This window comes from Zootoca vivipara, chromosome 1, assembly GCF_963506605.1.
Source record: "Zootoca vivipara chromosome 1, rZooViv1.1, whole genome shotgun sequence".
NCBI lineage: Eukaryota > Metazoa > Chordata > Lepidosauria > Squamata > Lacertidae > Zootoca > Zootoca vivipara.
The window spans coordinates 125055186-125077617 of NC_083276.1; the positions used below are offsets into that span (position 1 = coordinate 125055186).

General features: G+C 40.8%; 1 protein-coding gene across 4 annotated transcripts in view; it reads right to left on the reverse strand.

Moving 5' to 3' along the window:
• Positions 1-22432, reverse strand: part of ALS2 (alsin Rho guanine nucleotide exchange factor ALS2) — a 43491-nt gene that overhangs the window by 4952 nt on the left and 16107 nt on the right. For all 4 annotated transcript variants that reach the window (XM_035137331.2, XM_035137352.2, XM_060281808.1 and 1 more), the window contains exons 9-30: positions 21356-21538; positions 20095-20266; positions 17248-17428; positions 16037-16102; positions 12908-13070; positions 12432-12563; positions 12002-12130; positions 10970-11040; positions 9759-9825; positions 8348-8550; positions 7730-7795; positions 7036-7134; positions 6310-6474; positions 5746-5857; positions 5105-5182; positions 4849-4982; positions 3233-3400; positions 2331-2448; positions 1818-1975; positions 1294-1416; positions 629-805; positions 66-111 (exon numbers count right to left, since the gene is read on the reverse strand). In XM_035137331.2, the coding sequence (XP_034993222.1) occupies positions 66-111; positions 629-805; positions 1294-1416; positions 1818-1975; positions 2331-2448; positions 3233-3400; positions 4849-4982; positions 5105-5182; positions 5746-5857; positions 6310-6474; positions 7036-7134; positions 7730-7795; positions 8348-8550; positions 9759-9825; positions 10970-11040; positions 12002-12130; positions 12432-12563; positions 12908-13070; positions 16037-16102; positions 17248-17428; positions 20095-20266; positions 21356-21538 (2811 nt within the window). The remainder of the gene's footprint in view (positions 1-65; positions 112-628; positions 806-1293; positions 1417-1817; positions 1976-2330; positions 2449-3232; positions 3401-4848; positions 4983-5104; positions 5183-5745; positions 5858-6309; positions 6475-7035; positions 7135-7729; positions 7796-8347; positions 8551-9758; positions 9826-10969; positions 11041-12001; positions 12131-12431; positions 12564-12907; positions 13071-16036; positions 16103-17247; positions 17429-20094; positions 20267-21355; positions 21539-22432) is intronic.

The window sequence follows — 22432 nt, forward strand, 5'->3', positions numbered from 1 at the left end:
TGACACACACAGTGACTGCAGTCTACCTATGCAGTTAAGAGAACTCCAGATGAAATATAACATACCTTTTTATTTTCACCAAGAATACAGGTTTTTGTTGGCCAAAATTTCCTAAAAGAAGTACCATGAGTATAGTTAATTATTTTCCTATCATGGAAGAAAGGATGTTAAACAAAAGAATTTGTTTTCTAATGCACTTCCTTAGAAATATATAATTGAGGTTTCAGGTTCTTAGCATAGTGGAATTTCCTCATATATCTGGATCAGTCAAATGAGGGGTTCAAAGCAAGAACTTTCTGGCTCATCTTAATGTAAGCCAAATGCCATTGGACTGGAACTCCCATTGATCCTGCTGGCTGCTGGGAGTCACTGTCTGAAACATCTGGGAGGACACCAGCTTGGGGAAGGTTGGCTTAAAAGCAAAGATGAGTTAAGTGAAGAATGCACATTTCTTTGTGGCATGGCCATATGAAAACCAGCGGAACAAGAAATCTCAGCCCTCTGCCCAAAGGACTTTGGAAAGCTCTACATCTCCTTTGTGAGAGGTGACAATTAATCCCCGATAGTAACAAACAGGGAATAAGTACTGCATTCTCTAGCCAGGAGAAACACATTGAAGCATGCTTACATTTGCACCCCCAAAAAGCTCAACAGAGCCATGTCTGGTTGTTTGTTCAGACGCAGGACGCACTCCCAGTAAATATCTTCCTCTCGCTCATTGTCTAAGGCGTACAGCATGAACAAAGGAGGGTAGAGTCGCGGTAGCAACACAGGAAGCAGCAACCCAGAGCTTGTGACCACATAGCTGAAAAATGCAAAATGAAGAAAGAGTTTTGCATGAACGAGGGACAGTTCACAGAAATATTTATTATACGGTTCGGATCTCTTCAACCTGTCCTATCAACAACACATGTTGAGGATGAAAGGCAACCAGATCAAGGAAGAGGTGGGTGGGTGTGATAGGAAATTCACTCCCCAAACTGTCTGCTCCTCTTTCCACAAAGAGCAATCCCCTGTTCAGTTCTTAAGCTCTTGAGCAGCGTAAATGTTTGTCCATGTTGGATGACACCACAACCCCTAAATATGGAAAAAGTGTGTTCCATATTTGTGTGTGAGGAATTGACACTACGAGGTGTGCACACGCAACACACTGAGCTCAGGAATATCACCACGGCAAGGGGAGGACTAGTCTGGCCCCAGCCATTGGTCAGAGAAGGAGCAGCTGTGGAGAGTTTCCTCCCCGATCCTGCCACCCCACGTCTAGCATTTCTAAACAGATTTTTATCTACATACCCTGGTTCTGGAGATTCCGGCCTGGAGTCATTTTTTCCACTACAGAATGATCTCCTTCCTTTGGTCTCAGTCACCAAAAGTGGAATTGAACTGCCCTCTTCAGGAAGATCAGGGAACAGGAATCTTAAAATCAAAACATGTGTAAAATTAACCACAACTCACCAAACTGTGTCAAAAATTCTTAACAAGGGTTGCAACCATTTTTTCAAATATAATTCTCTTCGAATAATTTTCTTCGATTTTTTTCTTGCAGGGGAACCTAGCAACAATTCAAATCAGCTGCTGAACGATCAGCTTTTCTGCACAAATGCATTTCTTTATGCACGCTTGTTAAAAGAGAAAGGTTTTAATTGTATATAATTCATTATATTTTATTATTTTGTTGGAAGCCGCTCAGAGTGGCTGCGGAAAACCCAGCCAGATGGGCGGGGTATAAAGAATACATTATTATTATTATTATTATTATTATTATTATTATTATTATTATTTCACATTAAATGGGAGTTCTTTTTTTTTTTGCTTACCTGACTAGCTGGAAGATGCGTTTGAGGTAGGATTTAATTTCCCTGACTGCTTCCTGCAACAGCCGCCGATTAGCTCCCACGCCTACATATGTCATTCGATATACAGCAACTAGGGTCTCAACAAGTTTTCCCAAAGGATGCAGGGGAGTATCACACGCCTAAAAAGAAAAGGGTCAGAGAATTAGGCGGCTACATAAAGAAGCAGAGTCTTAATTGCAACACTCATATTTATTTAAGGCTCTTTGTTTAAAGCAATGACAGTTCAAACAATATACATAAACTACCCACCTCATAGAAAAGAATAAAACTTACTCTACAATATTAATGCTCTGGTATCATCTGAAAATTATACCAAAGACTTGCAATCTGTAGGAGTTTATAGCAGAGCTGGGGGAAGAACAGGAAATAATGCTCTTACAAACTTAATATTTGTGGGGGGGAAATCCTCACTTTAGAGTAGGAATATGTACTGAACACAGTAGATAACAACTTATTTAACAACAGTCACAATACCTTTATGAGATATTTCTTAATGTTGTCGTATTTTTCGAGTGTGAAGGCACCAACGTGTTTTGGAATGAACTCCAAGCTTTCCAAAGTTTGCGCATGAGATCTACTTAACAGTTCTGGGCTGCAACAATGGAAGCGATATAATTATAAACTACGGTATATAGGAAACACACATGGTCAAGTAGCTACAAACCAACCAACTGTAAAGAGCTAAATAATAAGAAAGCCTAAAAACATACACGAGAAAACAAAAATAATTACAAATCCTGAAAACCAGAGATATTGAAAAATGCAATAAATTATACTAGCAAAATGTTTTTTTAGCTCTCCTAATATCCCACAGCTACAGATTTTCTTAAGTGTACAAAAACAATACTTTTCTGCTTCTTCCACCGGGCTGCTCATGTGGACATCTCCCTTTCCTATTTAAAGTATGCCACAGTATAATGTACTTGCCCTTAATTCTTGCCAATTAGAAGGGCTCTATCTAGCCATTTGTTCATATGTGCCCTGAAACATTTTCTCCTTTTCTACATCCATCTCCTCTCTTAGATTTTTCTCCTATAATATTACTAATATAAAAATAATCCTGGGCAGTTTGTGATGAACTATGCTAGCTAAAGGCTCTTGCTACCATGCTAACCTTCTGTCAGTACAGTACCTAAAAGATTCATAAAATGCTAGAATTGCAAATGTTTCTTCCACACACAAAATGGCAGATTTTTTAAATGTACACTTTGCCTAGACATACAAATGCCGTGAAACTACATATATTACAATATATATCCATAGCAAACTTCCAGTAAGCCATTTAAAAAAAATTTAATGTACATTTTAAATGATGGCTGAACTTGATATTTTCCCCCCTGCTGTTTCTTGAAGTACAAGTGTCCCTCACTACTAACCTGTCTTTGTGTTGACGCCGATTGGTTGTCAGGGCAACAGCAATGTTATCCCAAGCTTTCCACCTGTCCCCTTGGCCTGGTTGCTCACAGCCTAGCTGATGCCAGCATTCCTCAAACACCGCCTTCCATTTTTCATCAGCAGGAACAGCAAGGTTTCCAAGCTTCCGCCTGGGGACATTTTAACCACAAGAATTGCAATTTTTAATTAAACTCCTTAAGAGAGGTGTGGACCAGCAATTTCTCCTAAGAGCATGCAGATCTAGAGCATTATGGGGTGGTGTAGGGCAGAAACATTTTCCCCACTCTTCAACATCTCAAGTTTGCTGTTAATTAATAAGACACATTAGCTAATGTTGGGCCGCCTAACAATTATTGAAACTGTTTTTATTGTCCATCACTTAGGAGTGTTTCATGGGAGATGATTCATAAATGAATTGTTATTTATTATATCAATAACCAGGACAGTTAATAGTGCCCAAGCTGAAAAGCTAAGGTGGTAAGGATGAAAGGATTGTGGGATGAAGACCAGAAGCATTATTTTAATATCTTACGGTAACTTCAAGGCCTTTGCTTAAAAGCAGAGAATCTGATTTTCTCTGTGATGCATTAGACAGGTGAGCAGCACTGACTATTTCTTAGGGAAAAAATCAACCAATAAATTCTTAACTTAAGACAGCCAACCATCCTCGCTTCAGAGGCACCTGCATACATTTATTCATAGACCCCCTAGTGAGGTAAAAAAGCATCTCCCTAAGAAGTTTGTTAAGTTTGGCAGGGAAGCCTGATTCACAGTCAGATTTGGGCATCAGTGATGTCAAAAGTAATTAACAGCATCATAAATAAAAGCCAAAGCGGGTGGGGCGGGGAGAAATAAAGTCTTATGCTGTCCATAAATATAAAATAGACATACATTTTGTTTAACAATTTAAAAACAACCACAGCTATGTATAATGGGTACTGTATGACTTAAAACTGACAGCCACACCAGTGCTCTTCAGAGATGGCAATCATGTATTGTTGCACAAGTCTGACAGGCACCTATTCCCCAACAGCATCTCTCTTGATGACTTATAAAAATGCCTGAAAACATCCATTATGAATCAAAATGGGCTGTGCCGTCCAACCACCGCACAGATGCATTTCCAGTTCCATTTATAGGAACCTCTATTTGTACTGCCTGTGTAAGAGCAGAGGCCCTCACTCTTTAAGTGCCAGTGACCATTTGCAGCCCCCAAAATACAGCTGGTTACATTGGTCACCAGCTGCTCAGATATCATACGACTTACAGAATTTTCACCACTTTTAGCCTTTTCTAAAGAACAACCAGTGTATCTCTTGACCCCATTGTCTTTCAAGCACCTCAGACAAAACCTGCAGTGTTCCGCTCAAATCTGAAATCCCCAGGAGGACTTGGCAATGACGTTGTACTATTCCCCATTGCCCTAACCAAGCAGAGGAGCTGGAAATAAACAACTAGAGTTGGGCAAACAAGGCAATACAGGCTGTGATCTGCAACCTACTTTGCATTCAAATCAGTGCTAGTGCTCAGATACCATGGCTAGCTACAGACAAAGACATGATACAGTCTGAACAGAAGCCAACTCCCATTCACTCACAGGGTTTTGGGTCGGTCCTTCTCATGATCGTACAAACTGGGTTTGAAGTAGGTTCCAGCAATCTTTATCCCAGTTCCCCACTCGCCACTGAAAATACCTTCAATAGTGTCTCCATTTGGCAAAGCCAGTCTTCCCTTTGGAGAAGGGATGGAGGGGAGGGGAGAGAAGAGAGTAAAAAAGAAGAAGAATGAAATCACTTGTTTTTAAAAACTGCTCTTCTAAAAAAAAGCAATCTCCCAAAATATGATTTACCAACCTTTCCATTAAGGGTCCAATTATCTGAAAACTCTCCTTCGTACACCGTGTCATCTTCAGAAAGCAAGACACCAGTCCCCTGCATAAAGCAGTATCACAATCATTATAAGCCCTGTTCTGAATAGTTCACATAAACAGAGTAGTATTAGGGAAGAAAAATGCAGGAAGATGTATTATTTTTACAGCAGCCATAACACAAAGATACAGAACAGTCAATGTGCTGGATCCAAACTTGTCCTTAGTGGGAAGGGCAGAGATCCAGTGGAGAATCACAATGGGAAAAGGTGGAGGAAGGAAGAAGGCAATTTTCACCTATTCCTTTTTTTTCTTCTGCACCTCATAGCACTGTTCTGCTCAGCCCCTAACCCTCCAGAGCAGATTTTCACTGGGGTATAGGGGGCTGCAGGAAGAGGAGGGGTAACTAGCAAAAATTGCCTCCTCTGCTCTTCTACCATTGGGAGAGGCACCCCAAGAGAGGAACTGCTCACAGGTCCAGTCTGGATCCAATATGGCATAAACGCTACTTTGAAAAGAGGGAGTGAATTTTTATTTTTATACATTGAGCATCAAAAAACAGAGTAAGGTTAGGGACTGCTGGGAATGCTTCTTCAACCATAAGACACTGGTTTGTACAGTACTCACCATCATTTTATTGCTGCTAAAGGCTCCTTCATAATACAGTCCAAACTGTGTAACCACAACACCATTGCCCTGGCCAAGGTCATCTTGCCACATTCCCATATATTTTTCTCCCCTGAAGAGACAGGAAGGGATTAATGGCCAAAGCAATATTAATTTTAAGAAATAAGGCTCACCACACCATCTCCTGTTCTGTGACACTCTGAGAACTAAGCAACAGACATACCAGTTGAGAAGCCTTTTCAACAATTACAAGGGTCACATCAGAGCTCTACAGTGATGTACATCTTAATTGCTGTTTATGTATCATTTCCATAAGTTTGCCATTATTATTTTTAATTGTATGTTATTGCACTTTTCAATATTTCCAAAGAGGGCTTATATTAAGGTTTTGGAAACATGAACGCTGAACTAAAATATAAATTAGTAAGTTCAAAGGGAGGTGATTTATTGCTGACATACAAGTTTTAGACTGTATTCTATGTCATCTTGTTAGTGATTTTATTCAAGTAAACTAGAGGTATAAGCAACTACTTAGCGTACATTATTAAAATGCTCAGAATCTACCTTGTGATATCGTCAAATACTCCATATCCTGTCTTCTTATCCATCACCCACTGGCCAATGAACATACTGGGAGAGGTAGATGTCAGTTTCCCACTGCGCAGGAGACCATGCCCATGACGCATGTTATCCTGAAAGCTCCCTTCATACACTTCTCCAGAGGCATAGCTGAAATAAAAGTGTGTTATCTCTCTCCCCCTCTGCACACAGAAAACAACATTTTTGGCAGGAATGTGAAAACAGGACAATTATTTCCAGTAATGAGTTTTGGGGGAGGGGGGAATGGATTTCCATTGTGATAATCGTTTGTGGAAAACGGACATGTCATATTGTGGATTATGTAGTTCTGTGCAATAAGCGTATGAACAGAAATGGTATCACATCTATGCACAGATTGTCGTGTGAAGCAACATGGGCACATGTATATTTCACTGCATGGACACAAGGCAAAATGCAACTTCCCAGGAGGTGTTCACACAATGAAATGTGTTCGTGAGTTAAAACTGTCACACATGGTGATATTCATAGGGGCTTCATGCTGTTTCTACCTGGAAAGGTTTTGCATAGAAAGAAATGGTGTGTGTGTGTGTGTGTGTGTGTGTGTGTGTGTGTGTGTGTGTGTGTGTGTTAAGTGACCCTTTGAAGTGCACTGTGGCTTAAACACTGCTCTCTTTTGGACCACACACATGATGACCTTTAAAACAATCCACATGTTGTTTTGTATACTACCTGTAGATCCCTTGTCCACACATTTTGCCCTCCTTCCAATATCCAACATAGCGGTCACTCTTGTTCAGTATTTTGCTTGGTATTTTGTATTCACCGTGCCTGCCAATATGACAAAATCAACAACAGTCCTGAGCAACTAGAAAACAAGAATATAATACAAAGAGCAGCAATCCCATACACATCTACTTGGCAGTAAGGCCCATTGAACATTGTAAGATTTACTTCTGAGTAAACATGTACTGAAAAATACTAAAAATGTACTATGTATCTGTGAATTATGTGTAAAGGAGTGACAGTTAATGAATTATATGATATGCAATTATAAAAACACCTATATATCACTTTTCTATACATGTACTGTATATCTGAAATGGTAGCTATATAAATTTAAGCACACATTATAGATTCAGCCAACAATTCAAACTTGGTTGCATCCAAGTTGCACTTTGAGCAGATCCAATGCCCACTACATTTCAATGGTTCTACTATGAGTAAGATCAACAATAGATATAACCCAATATATAAGGTGACAACTTAAGTTAGTTTCACAAAACTAAAAACTATTTTGACAGCTAAATAAACCCATCAGCCAAAGGGAGGTTATTTAACACCTTGCTGGTGGTAAGAAAATTTAAAGTAATAAACAGACTTCTCTTTCCCCAACCCCAAATTTGGTTTAACTCTTTGTACCTACCCATCTTCCAGGCCACTTCTGAACATACCAGAATATAGTCTTCCATCTGCCCATTTCAAAACTCCCCTGAAATATACAGAGTGCCATAATTAGACCAATTCCTCATTTGAATTAGCATAACACATTTTATGCAAGACTATTACATCATTCAAAGGACTATTTTTCTGGCTAGGTTTTAGAGCTCAGGGGTTAAGTAGTCATAGAGTAGGACGCTTTTCATTTATTGTACTGTACTCTGCATTATTCAGATTTAAATACTTGTTCTTCATGCCTTTCTTCACTTGTTACCTAGCTTTAAGCGAAAAGATAGAAAGAGAAGATGTAAAAGAAGAGAACAGGGGAAAACTTCAGGTGCTTGAAATGATTTATTGCAAGTCCAATATGTTAAAGAAATAATCCTTCCTTGTGAGGCATGTTTTAGCAGCAATTTCCACCAAATGCAAGCCATGCTATAACAATAGAAGTCAGCACATTTTCCATGCAATTAGTGAAAATCTCTCTCTTTTTTGGCCTGGCATTATTGGTGCTTTTCTGGTTGGTTTTCTTCTATACTGTATCTTTAAGTAAACAGAACAGCCTCTAGCGAACATGTACATAACAACATTTGCACAGTTTCACCTGCCATGTGGTTTCCCAGAAAGCCATCGACCATCATAAGTGGCATCCTTAAGCCGAGGATCTTTGTAAAAGGTGTATTTGGCACTCCGTGAGATAGGGGGCTCTTGCCTCTGAAGGTTTCCACTAACTCCATAAGGAGGCAAGTCAGTCGTTCCTTTTAAGGCCTGATCCACTGCTTGGCTTATTGCTCTCAGCCATTTAGTCTGAAACAATTACATTAAAAGTATTCAAGGTTTTGCCTACCCTTTGTGTTCCTCCTATCTATTCATAACTACTTTTATGAGAATACTGAAGGAATATCTTGGAGTTAGTCTAATAAAGACTTATTGGTGCCACAGAATCAATAAATGGCAAAAATCACGGGACTGCAAAAGTTCATCTGCTCCAGAAATCTTAATGTTTTCAGACTTGGGGCCCCATTTACCTTCTGCCTGGAACAAAGGGTCAGTTTTTAATACACCACCATATTATGGTCATCATTCTCTATGTCACTTAAAAACAAACTAAACTTAAATTTAAAAATAATAGTAATTGACAATGAATGCACTGGCATGAATCATCGATGGGCCAGCTATGGATCACAAGTCACTATTTGAAGACCAGAGATCTAGTCCAAGCCTCCTCCTAAATCAAGATGCTACACATTCAGCTACAGCAATGTTGACCATATTTGCATGTCTTCTATACCATGGGCTAACGTCTACCAGCAAACAATGTTAGTTTTGCTCCTCCCATTTGCACAGACAGGAAACAGACCACAATTCCTGTCTTAGTGTTACATTTGATCCATGGATGATTTCACTCCCAACAACCTCTGATCAGTACAAGCCAAGAACAAACCTCGGCTTACAGAAAATGTTGCAAAATGAACCACCATCTCTGATTTGGATGTAACACTAAATAGTGGCTTGTTTCATCCACCTACAACCAGCAAGGAGGTGAACAACCCAGATAGGCATGTTTGCGGTATACCATTAACTATGGTTTGCTGTGCTGTGCAAGCAGGGTCATTGTATGTTGATTTCCCTTAGGTTACAGAGTGAAAAAAGCAGAGAAAAGAAGCTTACAAAGTACTCCATGTTCAAAGTACCTAAGGCACTTAAGATGGCTCTCACAAGTAAACCAAGCCCACATTCCTTGTGGGGAAGTAATGGAGGAAGACCACAACTCAGTGACCCAGCATCTGTTTTGCATGCACTAGGTATAATCTCTGGCATCTCCAAACAGGACTGGGAATGTATGTTGACTGAAGCCCTAAGAAATGTTGCTGGTCCGTGTACACAATAGAGTTAAACGGACCAATGGTCTGACTTGGTATAAGGCAGCTTCCTATGTTCCTGCCATTAACCTACCCGGCAAGTGGTGCAAACAGGGGAGGAGAGGAGAGAATGCAGTCTCTGTGCCTGCCTACCTTTTCCTGTGGTGTTGATGAAACAAGAATGAACTGTTCTTCTGGTGTAGTGATTCTCAAACCATTCCTAGTATGAAGACAAAAACAACAACAAAAAGATTCATGTAAAAAGAAAAAATAATAATTGAACAGATAACTGTAGCTAGCACAGGCAAAAATTAATACCAATGCAAAGGGGCAGAGCCTCTGGCTTAAAGAATTGTTCCCCCTTTCCCTAAGTTCATGAGAAATGGAGAATCTCCATTTGCAACAGTAAACTGCCATGTAATCTAACACCTTCCATCCTATTTCAGTCTCTTATCACTAGTATTATAAGGAAGACTGTACTCTGTACTAAAATAAAATGAAGTTCCAAGTTATGCAAGCTAAGTAACGTATTTATGCTTATCTGGCATATTTTACTTTACCTATGCCAGATCCTCAAACCACTAGATTTATTCAGCCATCCTTTTGTTTCACAAGAAATTACCAAGCTGCCAAACCTATACTCACATGCATATGGACTAGAAATGCTGCTTCAAGCTAAGAAAAAGGGTTCTAAGAAGCTGATTTCTGCACCAATATCACATTGCATAAATATTCTTACCTGTCTAAACACGAGAAATGCCATAGCATTCTTCATTACAGAAGTGACACTGGAATACTTGCTAGAGGTTTAGTCTACTTTTAAATGTATTGACTGTTTTATGTTTTTGTTTTTAATCATCTTATATGTAAAATGCCTTGAGATGGTAATCCAGAAGGCAATTAAAAAATAAAAAATGATGAGGATAATAAATAATAATAATAATAATACAGATTAGACTGCACTGGTTTGGATGATTTAATCATATTTGCATTTACAAGACTTAATGTCCAGCCAATACATGTTTAGAATGAGTAACATGTACACCTGTGATAACTTTATCTCACTAACCACAAGCATGATAATCACATTAATGTGGGGGTGGAGAACCTGTGGTCTTTCCAGCTGCTGCTGGATTATGACGAACATCATTCCTGGCCATTGGCTAGCTGAGGCTGGTGGGAGTTGGAGTCAAAAAGCAGCTTGCCAGGCCACAAGGTTCCCCACCACTGCCTTTAAGGGATGCAAGTCGAGTATCACTTCAGCCACAAAGAGCACAAAAGGCCTGGAGCACCCAAGATGTTCCATCTCATCAACAACAGCAACAAAATAATTTCTATTTGAGGGGTGGCCTTGACATACTTACATATTACCAGACTCTTCTGAAATAGGTTCTACCCACAATGTGGACAATGAAAAAATATGATGAGTTGAAAACTGCAAAAAAAAAAAAAAGGAAAAGAGGAAAAGCATCAACCTTCCTATTAGGATTAGATTCACTCTTTGTGTGTGTTCCTTCTTCAGTGTTTCTTCCCCTTTGGAAACAGAATGACGTTAAGCCACACTGCTGAAATGCAACTGCTATATCTCCTAACATGTCGTCCCCGTCCCCCCAATTTGATAAGTTCAAATTGCACAGCACAGCTTGCAAAACTGCAACCATATTTATGCCAAAGAGTGGGCTCTATGAACCAGAGCTCAGTGCATAGGATACCCTGTTCCTACTGTTTGTTTAAAGGGCAGCAAATGATAGTGCTGCTGTATACTAGTGATGGAAGATCTTTTCCAGTCTCACCAGAAGACAGGGAGAAACTGTGCACAGCTATTTTTTGTCTTTCAACATTTTTTTGAAAGTGAGAGGCAATGGTGTTCAAAGACCCAAAACATAATGTTCCAAAACCTAATGCCAGCAATATCAATGGCACTAATGAGGCGGTGGCTGGGCGGGTGGAATAGACCAGATTCTGAATTGTGTTTCAGAACCCCAATAGAGAGAGGTGGGGAGTGATCTACATTGCATGAAAGACAGAACAGGCTTGGTCTCCAATGCTCTTGTCGCCCATACTAGACCCAGTTGCGCAGGAAGGGGCTTCGGTACCCGGGGCAGCGGGGGCATGGCACGTCGCACGTGCAAGCATCCCAAGGGGGAGGCGCCCGCCTGCAGCGATGTCACCCCCCCAGGCTGGCACCCAGGGTGGCCCGCCCCCTTCCTCGGCCACTGACTAGACCTAGCGACAACCCAAATGGACCTCAGGTCATCTTTGTGTGTGTTCTTCTGAAGAGCGTGGGGAGAGATCTGACTGCTACAGAACTTTGAAAATATCCTTGTACTGTAAGGTGCCCCATCCATTCAGGTATAACGGGAACAATTCAGCTCTAATCCCCAGTATGCGCTTACCTGAGCATGGACCAAGGCATCGTTAAAGAGGATGAACCAGTTCACTGAGAATCTCCCAGCGTGTTGCAGTGACAATCCCCGATTGCTGCTCTCACAGATTAGCCGCCGTTTGGGTTTCCTCAAGGAATCCTAGAATTGAGGAGTGAGGCAGGCATGCAGATTAGCTTGACTATGCCTATTATCACCCCTGTGTCATTAACAGTAGTGTGCACTCATCACAGATGAAGTCTGAATTTGTATGCATCTCAGCCATAATGGGAAATTAGGATTATTTGCTAAATACAATACTTTCTGAAATTGGAAGCACTGCAGCCATGAAGAGAGGGGAAGGGAAGGGAAGGGAAGGAAACTACAGTAACATCGCTGTGGAAAAATGGAATCCTGCAGTGGAAGGGTTGTGCTAGCAGAGAATACAGCAATGCCCACGTACTGTCATTTTGCCAGGAAAGGTTTTCCAGAAGCCCAGCGTGTATTCGGCTTCTTTCCTTTTCCTGCTAAGATGGACAGCAAGGGATTCATAACAAGAACTGGCATCCTGAAGGCTCTGGTATTCTGGAGATGCCTACAGAGAAGGAGCAAACAAAACAAGGTTAGCAATTGACAGTTGCTTCCAGAGACGTATTGCAATATTTCATTACAGTAATTGCAGTTTCTGAAAATGTTATATTTAAATCAACTGAAACAACTTCTCCTGTGATTGAACATTATGAATAATATTTAAGTAACTAAAAAGAACACAGATACGATGAAGAATAAACCGCTTAGTTAGTATAACAAATGCAACTGCATTTGTACTTTTTTTTGAACTGATTAAAAATATTATGCCACCTGGAATGATTATGTTAACCATAAGATTAAACTCAAAATGTCTCCTGTTTAGTGAAACTTTCTTATCCAACAACTTACCACTTCAAAACACGTAGCAAGCTTTAGTAAAGTTCTAGCGTAATTATGAAGTCGTCGGATTGGCAAGAAAAACAGATTATTTAATACTTCTACCAATGGGAAAGACTCCTCATTTGTCTCTGACAGATCCTGAAGTAATGCCTGGCTTTTAGTTAAGAAATCCCTACAGTATAAAGACAGATGTGTGTTAATGTTTTGACAACGCTTTCAGTGCAACACTTACTATACTTACTATACTTACTATGCCTGACTCTTCTGTGGAACTCAGAACATCTTTATATATGGTTTCCAGGTGTCCTTCCACCCAGGCAGCTTACAAACTGGTTTGAATCTGCTTAGCTTCAGCTGCGGAACACCACCATGTGACCGTGGGCCCGGATATACATGGTTACCTGCCCTTTCACTGATACAGAGGTCGGACAGTATGAGTTAGACCTAGCCCAGTACTACTGCAAATAGTCAAGGCTAATGTTTTGCATTAATTTCAAGGGGTCCTAACAGCATTAAGCTTCACCTGTATAAAATCTTATACAGTAGTTGCATTCACGCTTAAAAGGTATGCCAAGAAGCTTGGCTTAATAAACTATACTGTGCAAAAGCTGCATTGTTTGTGCAAACACCTGAACATCCCTACTCTGCATAAACAAACTAGCAAGAGGATGACTTAAGTGCTAGGTTCCAACCCAAAGCTGTGGTTTGCTTCTCTCTAAAACAGGCCATGATCCGTATGTAAACAGCAAACCATGACTTATGGCTGGGCTACAGATCAGAGCCTGTTTAGAGAGCAGCAAACCACATACTGTACCTGAGTTCAAATGTAACACTAAGCTATCACTTTCCTGGCTTGTTTCCTGCTTGCACACAGTTCATGCACAAAATAAACAAATTCCTTTCAGTAGCACCTTAAGAGAGTTCATGCACAGTGTGGTTTATTACACCAAACTTCTTGGTTTACAGCTGCTTGAGAACGCAGCCTGTGTATTTTGCTATCTCTTGTTAGAAGTGATATGGATCTCCTGGGAATCAAATACAGAAATTACTACATATTAACAAGATTAGTTTCTTTAAACGAGAGGTATCTAACCTGTGGGCCATATACCTCCCCCGCAATATGTTCTGGGTCTTTGAAATTTATTTATTTTATTTAGATGTAAGCCATTATATCCCTCCCTTCATCCAAAGATCTCAGAGCGGTAACAGCAAAAGTCAATAAAATGTTATATCCATACATAAATACCATAGTGTCATCATAAGCAAAGCCTCTACTATGGACATATGAAAGAAGCATCAGTAACAATACCCAAAAGCTTAGGTCAAAAGCCATGCTTGAGTTGGCATCTGAACACCATCAGAGAACGTGCTCAAGAAAATTCAGTGGGCAGGGAGTTCCAGAGCTGACTGCTGCTGACTACTAGCCAAGTATAGTTCCTGCATTGCTGAAGAAAGTTGATATGCCTTTGCCTATCAGCTATATATTGCCTCCAATAATAGAGCCTTTCAAGTTTTCCAATGCAAATTTTAAATGCTAAAAAAAAAGTGGTGGAAAATATACTCAAATATTACACCGTTTACTGCTTTTGACTTCTTCTGTATTGCTGGTTGCAATGAAATATCGAACTTGCAATGAATTTGTACAGCTATGAAATAAGTTAAGGTGAAAATTTGGAAAGAAAGACTTGCAAGGCAGAGAAGAGTGACACATCAAAGCTTTGGGAACAAAGGAGTAGCTTAGTGAACTAAACAGCAGGGCCACTCTACATGATTAACGAGGTGCTGCCACAGAAGCATCAAACACATCTACCTTGCCTAGTTCCACGACTTCTCATTTTCGAACAAGCTTCAAGGGGGGGGGGGGAGTGCTCCCTTTTTTTTTTTAATCAGGAAGCTCTTTTTCTCAGCCACCAGACTAACCATCTGGATGGTTTGCATTTTTAAAGTGCTTTGAGAGCAATACTTGGATGTCACAATACACAAGCATCAAGGAGTATCAGAACTATAGTAAGACCAAGTCTCGGCTAATGTCTCAAAGGAAACGCTGCTAAGTTGCCTGACAATGAGGAGTCCTGGTGAGCTGCTGCTTCCCTTTTATGATGAATTACTTAAAAGGCTGTACAAAGGAATAGTCACAGAAGACCATCTCATATCATTAGCCACTGACATTGGTATCTTGCTGCAAAGATCTCATTTCCTGAATCAGTCATTCTAAGCATATAACTGTTATCTGCAGAGACACAGTCCTACATCCTTTGATACCCATAATGGAAAAAATGACTAATGCTTCAATGGTTTTCAACAAAGTTAATAAGAATAGAGCTACCAAATAAGATGCTGACCACCATATAAGGCCCTTATTACTCCACACAATACCTGACATTAGGATCCAAATGTTATTATTACAGGCCCACTGTTTGTGCCGGAATTTGGGATGACACTTGGATTTCTATTAAATTTGTCTCATTTCACCTGTTAAGAGGCAGGATCCTTTCCTATGAGCAAAGCACTGATAGCTCACAATGACATCCTAAAAGGGTTTTCATAACTCTAAAGGGTAAGAAACTTTATTTCTGGGATTCATCTGTCAAAGGGAAGGGACAAACAGTAAGCAAGCAACTTTCATAATAATGAAAAAACTAGGAAGCTGGGAAGGTAGGATGGGTATTATTATTATTATTACAATTTATTTCCCATCCTTCGCCCTATGATTCCAGGGTGGGTTATAACAATTAAAACGTAACATTAACATTAAAACACAATATTACACAATACTAAAAAACAGTCTAAAAGAACTTAAAATTGCAAAACAAAGGTGGGTCTTAAAAAATATACACCTCAAGAGCCAAACGTCAGTGTGATTAGGTGCATCTTCAGGTACTGCAAGAGACACCAACCTCAGACACTAACAGACCACTACAAACTACCTTCCTTCCTCCCTCCCTCCCTCCCTCCCTCTCTTTCTGTAGAACCCCTGCTAAGGATTGTACAAGATTCTATGCAGCTGCACTACTAACCATTATCACAGTAAGCAGAGCTACTAGATTCACACATGAATGCATTGGTAATACACCAGGATTTGCAGACATTACTGTAACATTAAATCAACAGACTCAACATCCAGGAGGTCTAACTTACATTGCTGGTTTGGAGAGAAGTGCAAATCCTCCCATCACCAGAAAGTTTGTCAAGGAAGTGCAGTACCTAAATCAGAGACATTAATGAAGAAAAGTGAGAAAACCTAGGCGTTTAAAATGTAAATCAGCCTGATGAATTTGCTGGATGAAGGACCTAAGAAGCGAGTGTGAACAACCTCTTTTGATTAATGGAAAACTTACTTCACCACCCTCCAGTCTCACATTGTGTTTGCAGCATGATCTTTCTCTGCAGAATAGTTGTCTCAATAACCATTAGCACCTTGTCCAAACTGGAGCTTCCTCCCACACTAGTATTGCCACACACGCCACAAAAAAATGGGTGAAAACCTATTATAGGAGGACTCACAATGTGGGACGTTCTCATGTAGCCTGCGGCATCTCGCATTATGCAAACTACAAGGATAACACAAGAACACACAATGTGCCCCCCTTGAAATAATGGTGTTAGCTTATAGCAGGCATGTCCAACAGGTAGATTGTGATCTACCGGTAGATCACTGGTAGATCATTGGCGCCCCCCAAAGAAGCTGAACAACTGTGGCTCCCCTAAACAAAGCTCAACATTTTACCTCCTCCCTGAAAAAACTCAACAACTTTGACCCAGACCCCAAAAAAGGGGGTAGATCACTGCCAGTTTTTAACTCTGTCAGTAGATCGCAGTCTCTTGGAAGTTGGCCACTCCTGGCTTATAGGATGCAGCCTTACAAGAACTTTTTGCACAATGCCCATTTCAACAGGGCTTGCACAGTGAGCATCTGCCACAATGCATCAAAATGAACAGCAATTTCAAACGAGTTCTCGTGGACTGCACCTTAAAGATTAAAGGACTGGCAGCTTTAGCATTCCATTATATCCATAATAGTACATCAATGATGCCTGAGCATTTAAAATTCCCATTCGTTCCATTTCAGTGTCAACTCAGCCACAAATGTGGTTGTGTGACTTTTCTCTTGAAATTTTACATGAGGGAGAATTCAAGAATGCTTGCAATCTGAAGTAGTACAGTCCAGAACAAACACTTGCCAACTTTACTGAATGCGTAAAGTTCAGCCCTACAGTACAAGTCAATAATTCAGGTAATAGCAAGTGTGCTGTTTCAAGTCTTTCTTTCTTTGTTTCATCTTAGTTTTTCCTTGTAACACATTGTGCCTAAAACAATAAATCTCCAGAGAATAAAAATGAGATACTTGCTCAGTGTAACTTTCCAAAAAGAGGCTTGAATGCTTCAGGACAGCCAAGTTCTTTGCCTCTTTTGACCCTTGAATAAAGCTTGTCAAAGAGGCTCCATGCTGACCGATCAGGTAACACAACTTGCTGAACATACTAGCCATTTCCTGCAACAGCTGCACTGTCGATGAAGCACCTAAATTATCTGCAGAGGAGATGAGCAAACAATATGCAGTGAGCTATTTGAGGCCAGGGTGTGCACTAAGGAGTGGAAACATTTTTTAGTTCAACACATAATGAGCAAGAGACACCCAAATACCCTGGTTGGCACAAAACCAAATCCATACACTCCTAAACAATCCAGCAATAAAATCAGCGGCAACCAGACCCCCTACAACATTTGAAAACCTCCTACTAACGACAAAGGGACACGGCAAAGGACTGGTATCCGCAATATACAAAATACTACTCAAAAGCCCCACGAACCCCCTAAACGCTATCAAACAACAATGGGAGGATGACATAGGATATGAAATAAACCCCACCCAGTGGACCAAAATGTGGTCTAAACCCCCCTTCAAATCCATATCAACAAAAAGAAAAGAACTCTCCATGAAACTAACCTACAGGTGGTACCTAACCCCAAGAAAACTAGCACTAATACACCCAGGAACCCCACCAAAATGCTGGAGAGGGTGCACCTCCACAGGAACATACCTCCACATGTGGTGGGAATGCCCCAAAATCCAATCATTCTGGACAATAACCATAAGAGAAATTTGTAAGATAACCAAGCAAGTACTAGAAATCACCCCAGAACTGGCCTTATTAAACATCTTTCAAGACAACAACGCCCACGCAGATTACAAAGAACTCATAACCCACCTATTGTCAGCAACCAGAAACATCATAACCAGACACTGGAAAGACCTGTCAGGAGCAAACATGGACCAATGGTATCAAGTAGTATGGGAAACGGCCCTACTAGAAAAACTAACCAGTAAGCTGAAACTAGCACGGGGACAAACAGAAGAAGACACATTCACCCCAGTATGGTTCCCCTTCATCACTTACACAGCCCAACAGGATAATGACAAAAATCCACCGTCAGCATTCAAATCAATATGGTTAAACTAACCAAAACACCCACCCAACCCACTCACACAAGAAACCAAAGACCACCACAGCCATCCAAAAATGAACAACCACACCCTACGCCAACCCCCATCCTCTCTCGGCAACAAAGGAGTACAAGCGAACAACAGAGAACCCGCACAAACAACGCTGACACTGAACGCCTACATATATCTAGGAAAACAGAAACATAGGCATCCCACCCCACCCACCCACCCCACCCACCTCTACCCCCCTTCCTCCTAATGTCTCAACAAGCAAGATTGATGTATAACAATGGAAAAAAAATATGAGACTGCATTACCTTTGTAAACCAAGAAAATCCTCAATAAAAACTTTAAAAAAAAAAAAACACACATAATGAGCAAGAATTAATCCAGGCTATCAAAACATGCAGTAATTTTAAAGGAGATGCCAACAAATGTCATTTTCCCACTCTCCTTGCAAAACCAAACCACACAACTTCCAAGGCTGCAATTCCTAACCCCATTTACCTGAAATTAAGCCTTACTAAAATCAATAGGACTTGCTTCTGAACAGACATGGTTAGGACTGTGCTGTTGTCAATTAGGATTAGAATAACATGCACGAATGGGGGCCAGGAACAGAATCCCTGCACAAAATGGTCACCACCAGTATCGATAAGCATTGCACCACTTACACAAGCTGAACATCAAGCAGCCACAACATTGTGTCCAGCCTTCCCTCTAGTTTGCCAAATGTTGGTCTGACATTAGGAAAGTTTTTTCCACTATGGAGTCATGGATTTATGAATGTGTACTCTTAAAGAAGAGAGACCTATTACAGTTTTAAGTAATGCAGCCAGTGTACTATGTCCAAGTTGTTACATTTTTCTCTAATGTTATTACAGGACATTTCTGACATGAGATCCATTTTGCTGAAGATGCCAAAATGGACGTTGTATTCTCCATATATTCAAAGTTATCAGTTTGGTGCATTGAAATGAAATCTGACCATAAAAGGACTACTAACTTGTGGAAATTCTCCGCCCTCATTAGACATGCATTTACACAGCTTAATGTTCAAACTACACCCATCAAATATGAAACTTGAATATTTTTTTAAAGAAGCCAACAAACGATTGCCTTTGTAAATGTGGATCAGACCAGATCAAAGACATTGTGCATTGTATCAGGTTTTGAATCTTGTGCAAGCTTGTTAGGGCAGGTGTGCTCAGCTGGTGGATGAGTGAATGCCCATTATTCAACTCACCTAGGAATAGATTCCTCTATTCCTTTCAGAATTTTCTAGAAGGCCAATTGGATGATGTCAAAATTAGATGGCTGCTGGCCAATGCAGACAAGTCTGGCCTGAGGCAAGGGTGGGCGGGCGGCAATTGCAACATGATAGAAGGTAGTCAAAAGATAGGACTGCTGCTTTATAGATACAGTCAGGGCTGCCGGCTGAGGCTCACCTGGAACGGGGCTTGTGGTGTATTAAGTATTAAAAGAGCAGTGCTGTGTCTTGAAAAACAGCAGGAGGTTCATTTTAGCACAAAGACAGCTTGCAGTGCTTTCCTTATCTCAAACTCTCAGCAAAACATCATGCATATGGGCAGAGAGGGGAGAGATATCTGATTACAGAGGCTTGGGTGCATAATGAAGCAGAAGACAAGATTATGGCAGGTACTGCCTTCCAGGAACTTACAAACATCAAGAGGTTGTGTTTCTAAAGAAGCCACAATCAGAAAAGTAATGCTGTGGATAGATTACTTACCTAATCCCAAGAGGGGTCGGAGAACTTGAGATTTTATAGCACTCAGTTTGGAATAGAACTGTCTCTCCATCGATGCCAACTCATGCAGACTTGCAATGTAGCCCATAATGTTTTTGTCCACTAAAGCCAAACAGTTATTCCCACCAGCCATCACACTGCTAATGTACCCTAACTGGAGGGAAGACAGACTGTGTTAAAAATCCCCTAGATAAGGGATTTACGGATAACCATGACTTAATACAGAAATCAAGCTCTTCTATGTTAGGCACCTTACACACTGGAACACTCACAAAATGCAGATAGGTTTCATTAACATGGGCTATGTATACGTTCTGCAGTCTAATCGGAAACCTTGTTGTATAGCCAGAAATCATGATAGAAAAATAAATATAAGTCAAACGACTAATTAGATTGGCCCAATTCATATGCCACAATCTTGGACTGATAAAATAGGCTTTATCAGTCCAAGAACAAGCTGTTGTCTCTGCCTAAATGCTCTTCCCCCACCCCTGCAACAGATACTCAGTTTTGGCACCAATATCCTGACTCGTTATACCACAGTTTCCTGTGCTATCCAGTGTGATCACATCAGCTCCTTCAAATTGCTGTCCTCCTTTTCTTATTGCCCTGCATGCTTGAAGCAGCCTCCTAGAACACCTTTATGAAGTCTCCTCTCTTACTGTACTGTAACACAGCTTGTAACTAAGCCTAAAACCTGACAACACCTGTTCCTCAGCATCATGTTATCCAAGCTCATTTCAAAGTTTGCCATGTCATGGTCTCACTGGCAAGACCAGGAGTTCAGCAAAAGTCCAGAGACTTCATCACCTTTCTTTTTTTTATTTTAAAACCCCCATACCTATTAAAAGGAACAGGAAGGCCTTCTTGGTAGGGCTTTCATTAAGCCCTCAATACTGCCACAGTAACAGCACCCCAGGTGCAGGGAACTATGGAAAATGCAATTCCCATCATTTGTTGTGCCTGGCATACTGCTGCAGCAGGGTTGAGGGGCTAACAAAAGCCCCTTCTCAAGGCCTTCCTGCTGCTGTAAGGTTGGTTTGAGCAGGAGAGAGAAGGGAGCAGCTGGAGCAGAGAGGACTTTTGCAGGAGAATTTGAATTTTGGGAGGGTAAAGGGGCTTGGGCTCACTGGGGAGATGAGCTCCAGCTTACACTTTTCCAACCCCTACCATTCTGCAACTTGGCACTATGACGCCACAGATAGGCCCTAAAGTTTTCTGGGACACAGAACTTAATTCATACCTTACTACAGTTTAGCAACAGTGTTGAATTTTTAAAGCAGCTATTTTCAGATGAAACATCACTCTCTTTCCTTTCTTCTCGACCACTATAGTATAACGAAGGTTGAAACTCTTCTCCATCTACTAGGAATAATGAATAATCTGGGCCAGCTGCTATGTTCCAGATGCTTTTGTCATCACATACCTAGAAGGAAGGAAGAAAAAAAAGGCATAATAATAAAGGGAAATCCTTGTTGACAATCGAGAATGGGCTTCTAAAGGGCCTTCATCAAATGACTTTAGTGTTTTACATGCAGAAATTTGACACCTGCTTAAAGCAGCAGGGACAGGTTTCAATCAATTAAGATGCGCTTGGGTGTTCAAGAATTTAGGAAGAATTTAAAATGTAACCCTGTATAGTTTCAATAGTTAAGTGCTATGCAATGGGATTTTAACAGGCTATATGATTTCAGTTTTCAGGCTTATTTTGCCTATATCCAGCCTTCCAACATTTTCACTGGTCATGGTGAGTGCACCACCATCGTCTGGTAAGCATGATGACGAATTCCAGCCTTCTTCCCAACTTTGGGAGCTCCAAATGTGTCTGGAGATCATCACCTCAGTTGCACAGACCTTTTGAGGCTCTCAGAAGCTCAGAGAAACTATGGGGATGATCCATAGTTTTGGGTAGGAGGAAATCTGGGGGGTTATTTGGCTGCTGTGAAGGTATAGGGTCAAAAACACAAAAGCTTCTCCTTTCTGACTCCGGAATTAGAAAGGGTGGTAAGGACTTGTTTGGCTGCTATGTTTCGCAGACACTCAAATACTTGGCAAGTGCTGAACTCAAACAAACCCTTTCTTTTTAGAGCTCAAGAGGGCTGGGGCTTTTCTTTAGTGCTGTGCTTCAAGTCCCAGCTTCTTTATGAAACCAAAGCTGGAGTGGGAGGGCAGGGATCACCCCCACATTTGCCTTGCACTTCCAAGGCCCTCTGAACTGCAATGCAACTGCAGGGTCATCTCAAAGTCACTATAGCTGCAAGCTGGCAGAAGTGGTAGGGAAGATTCCGCACCTTCTTTTGTTCAGCTTGTTCAGTTGGGG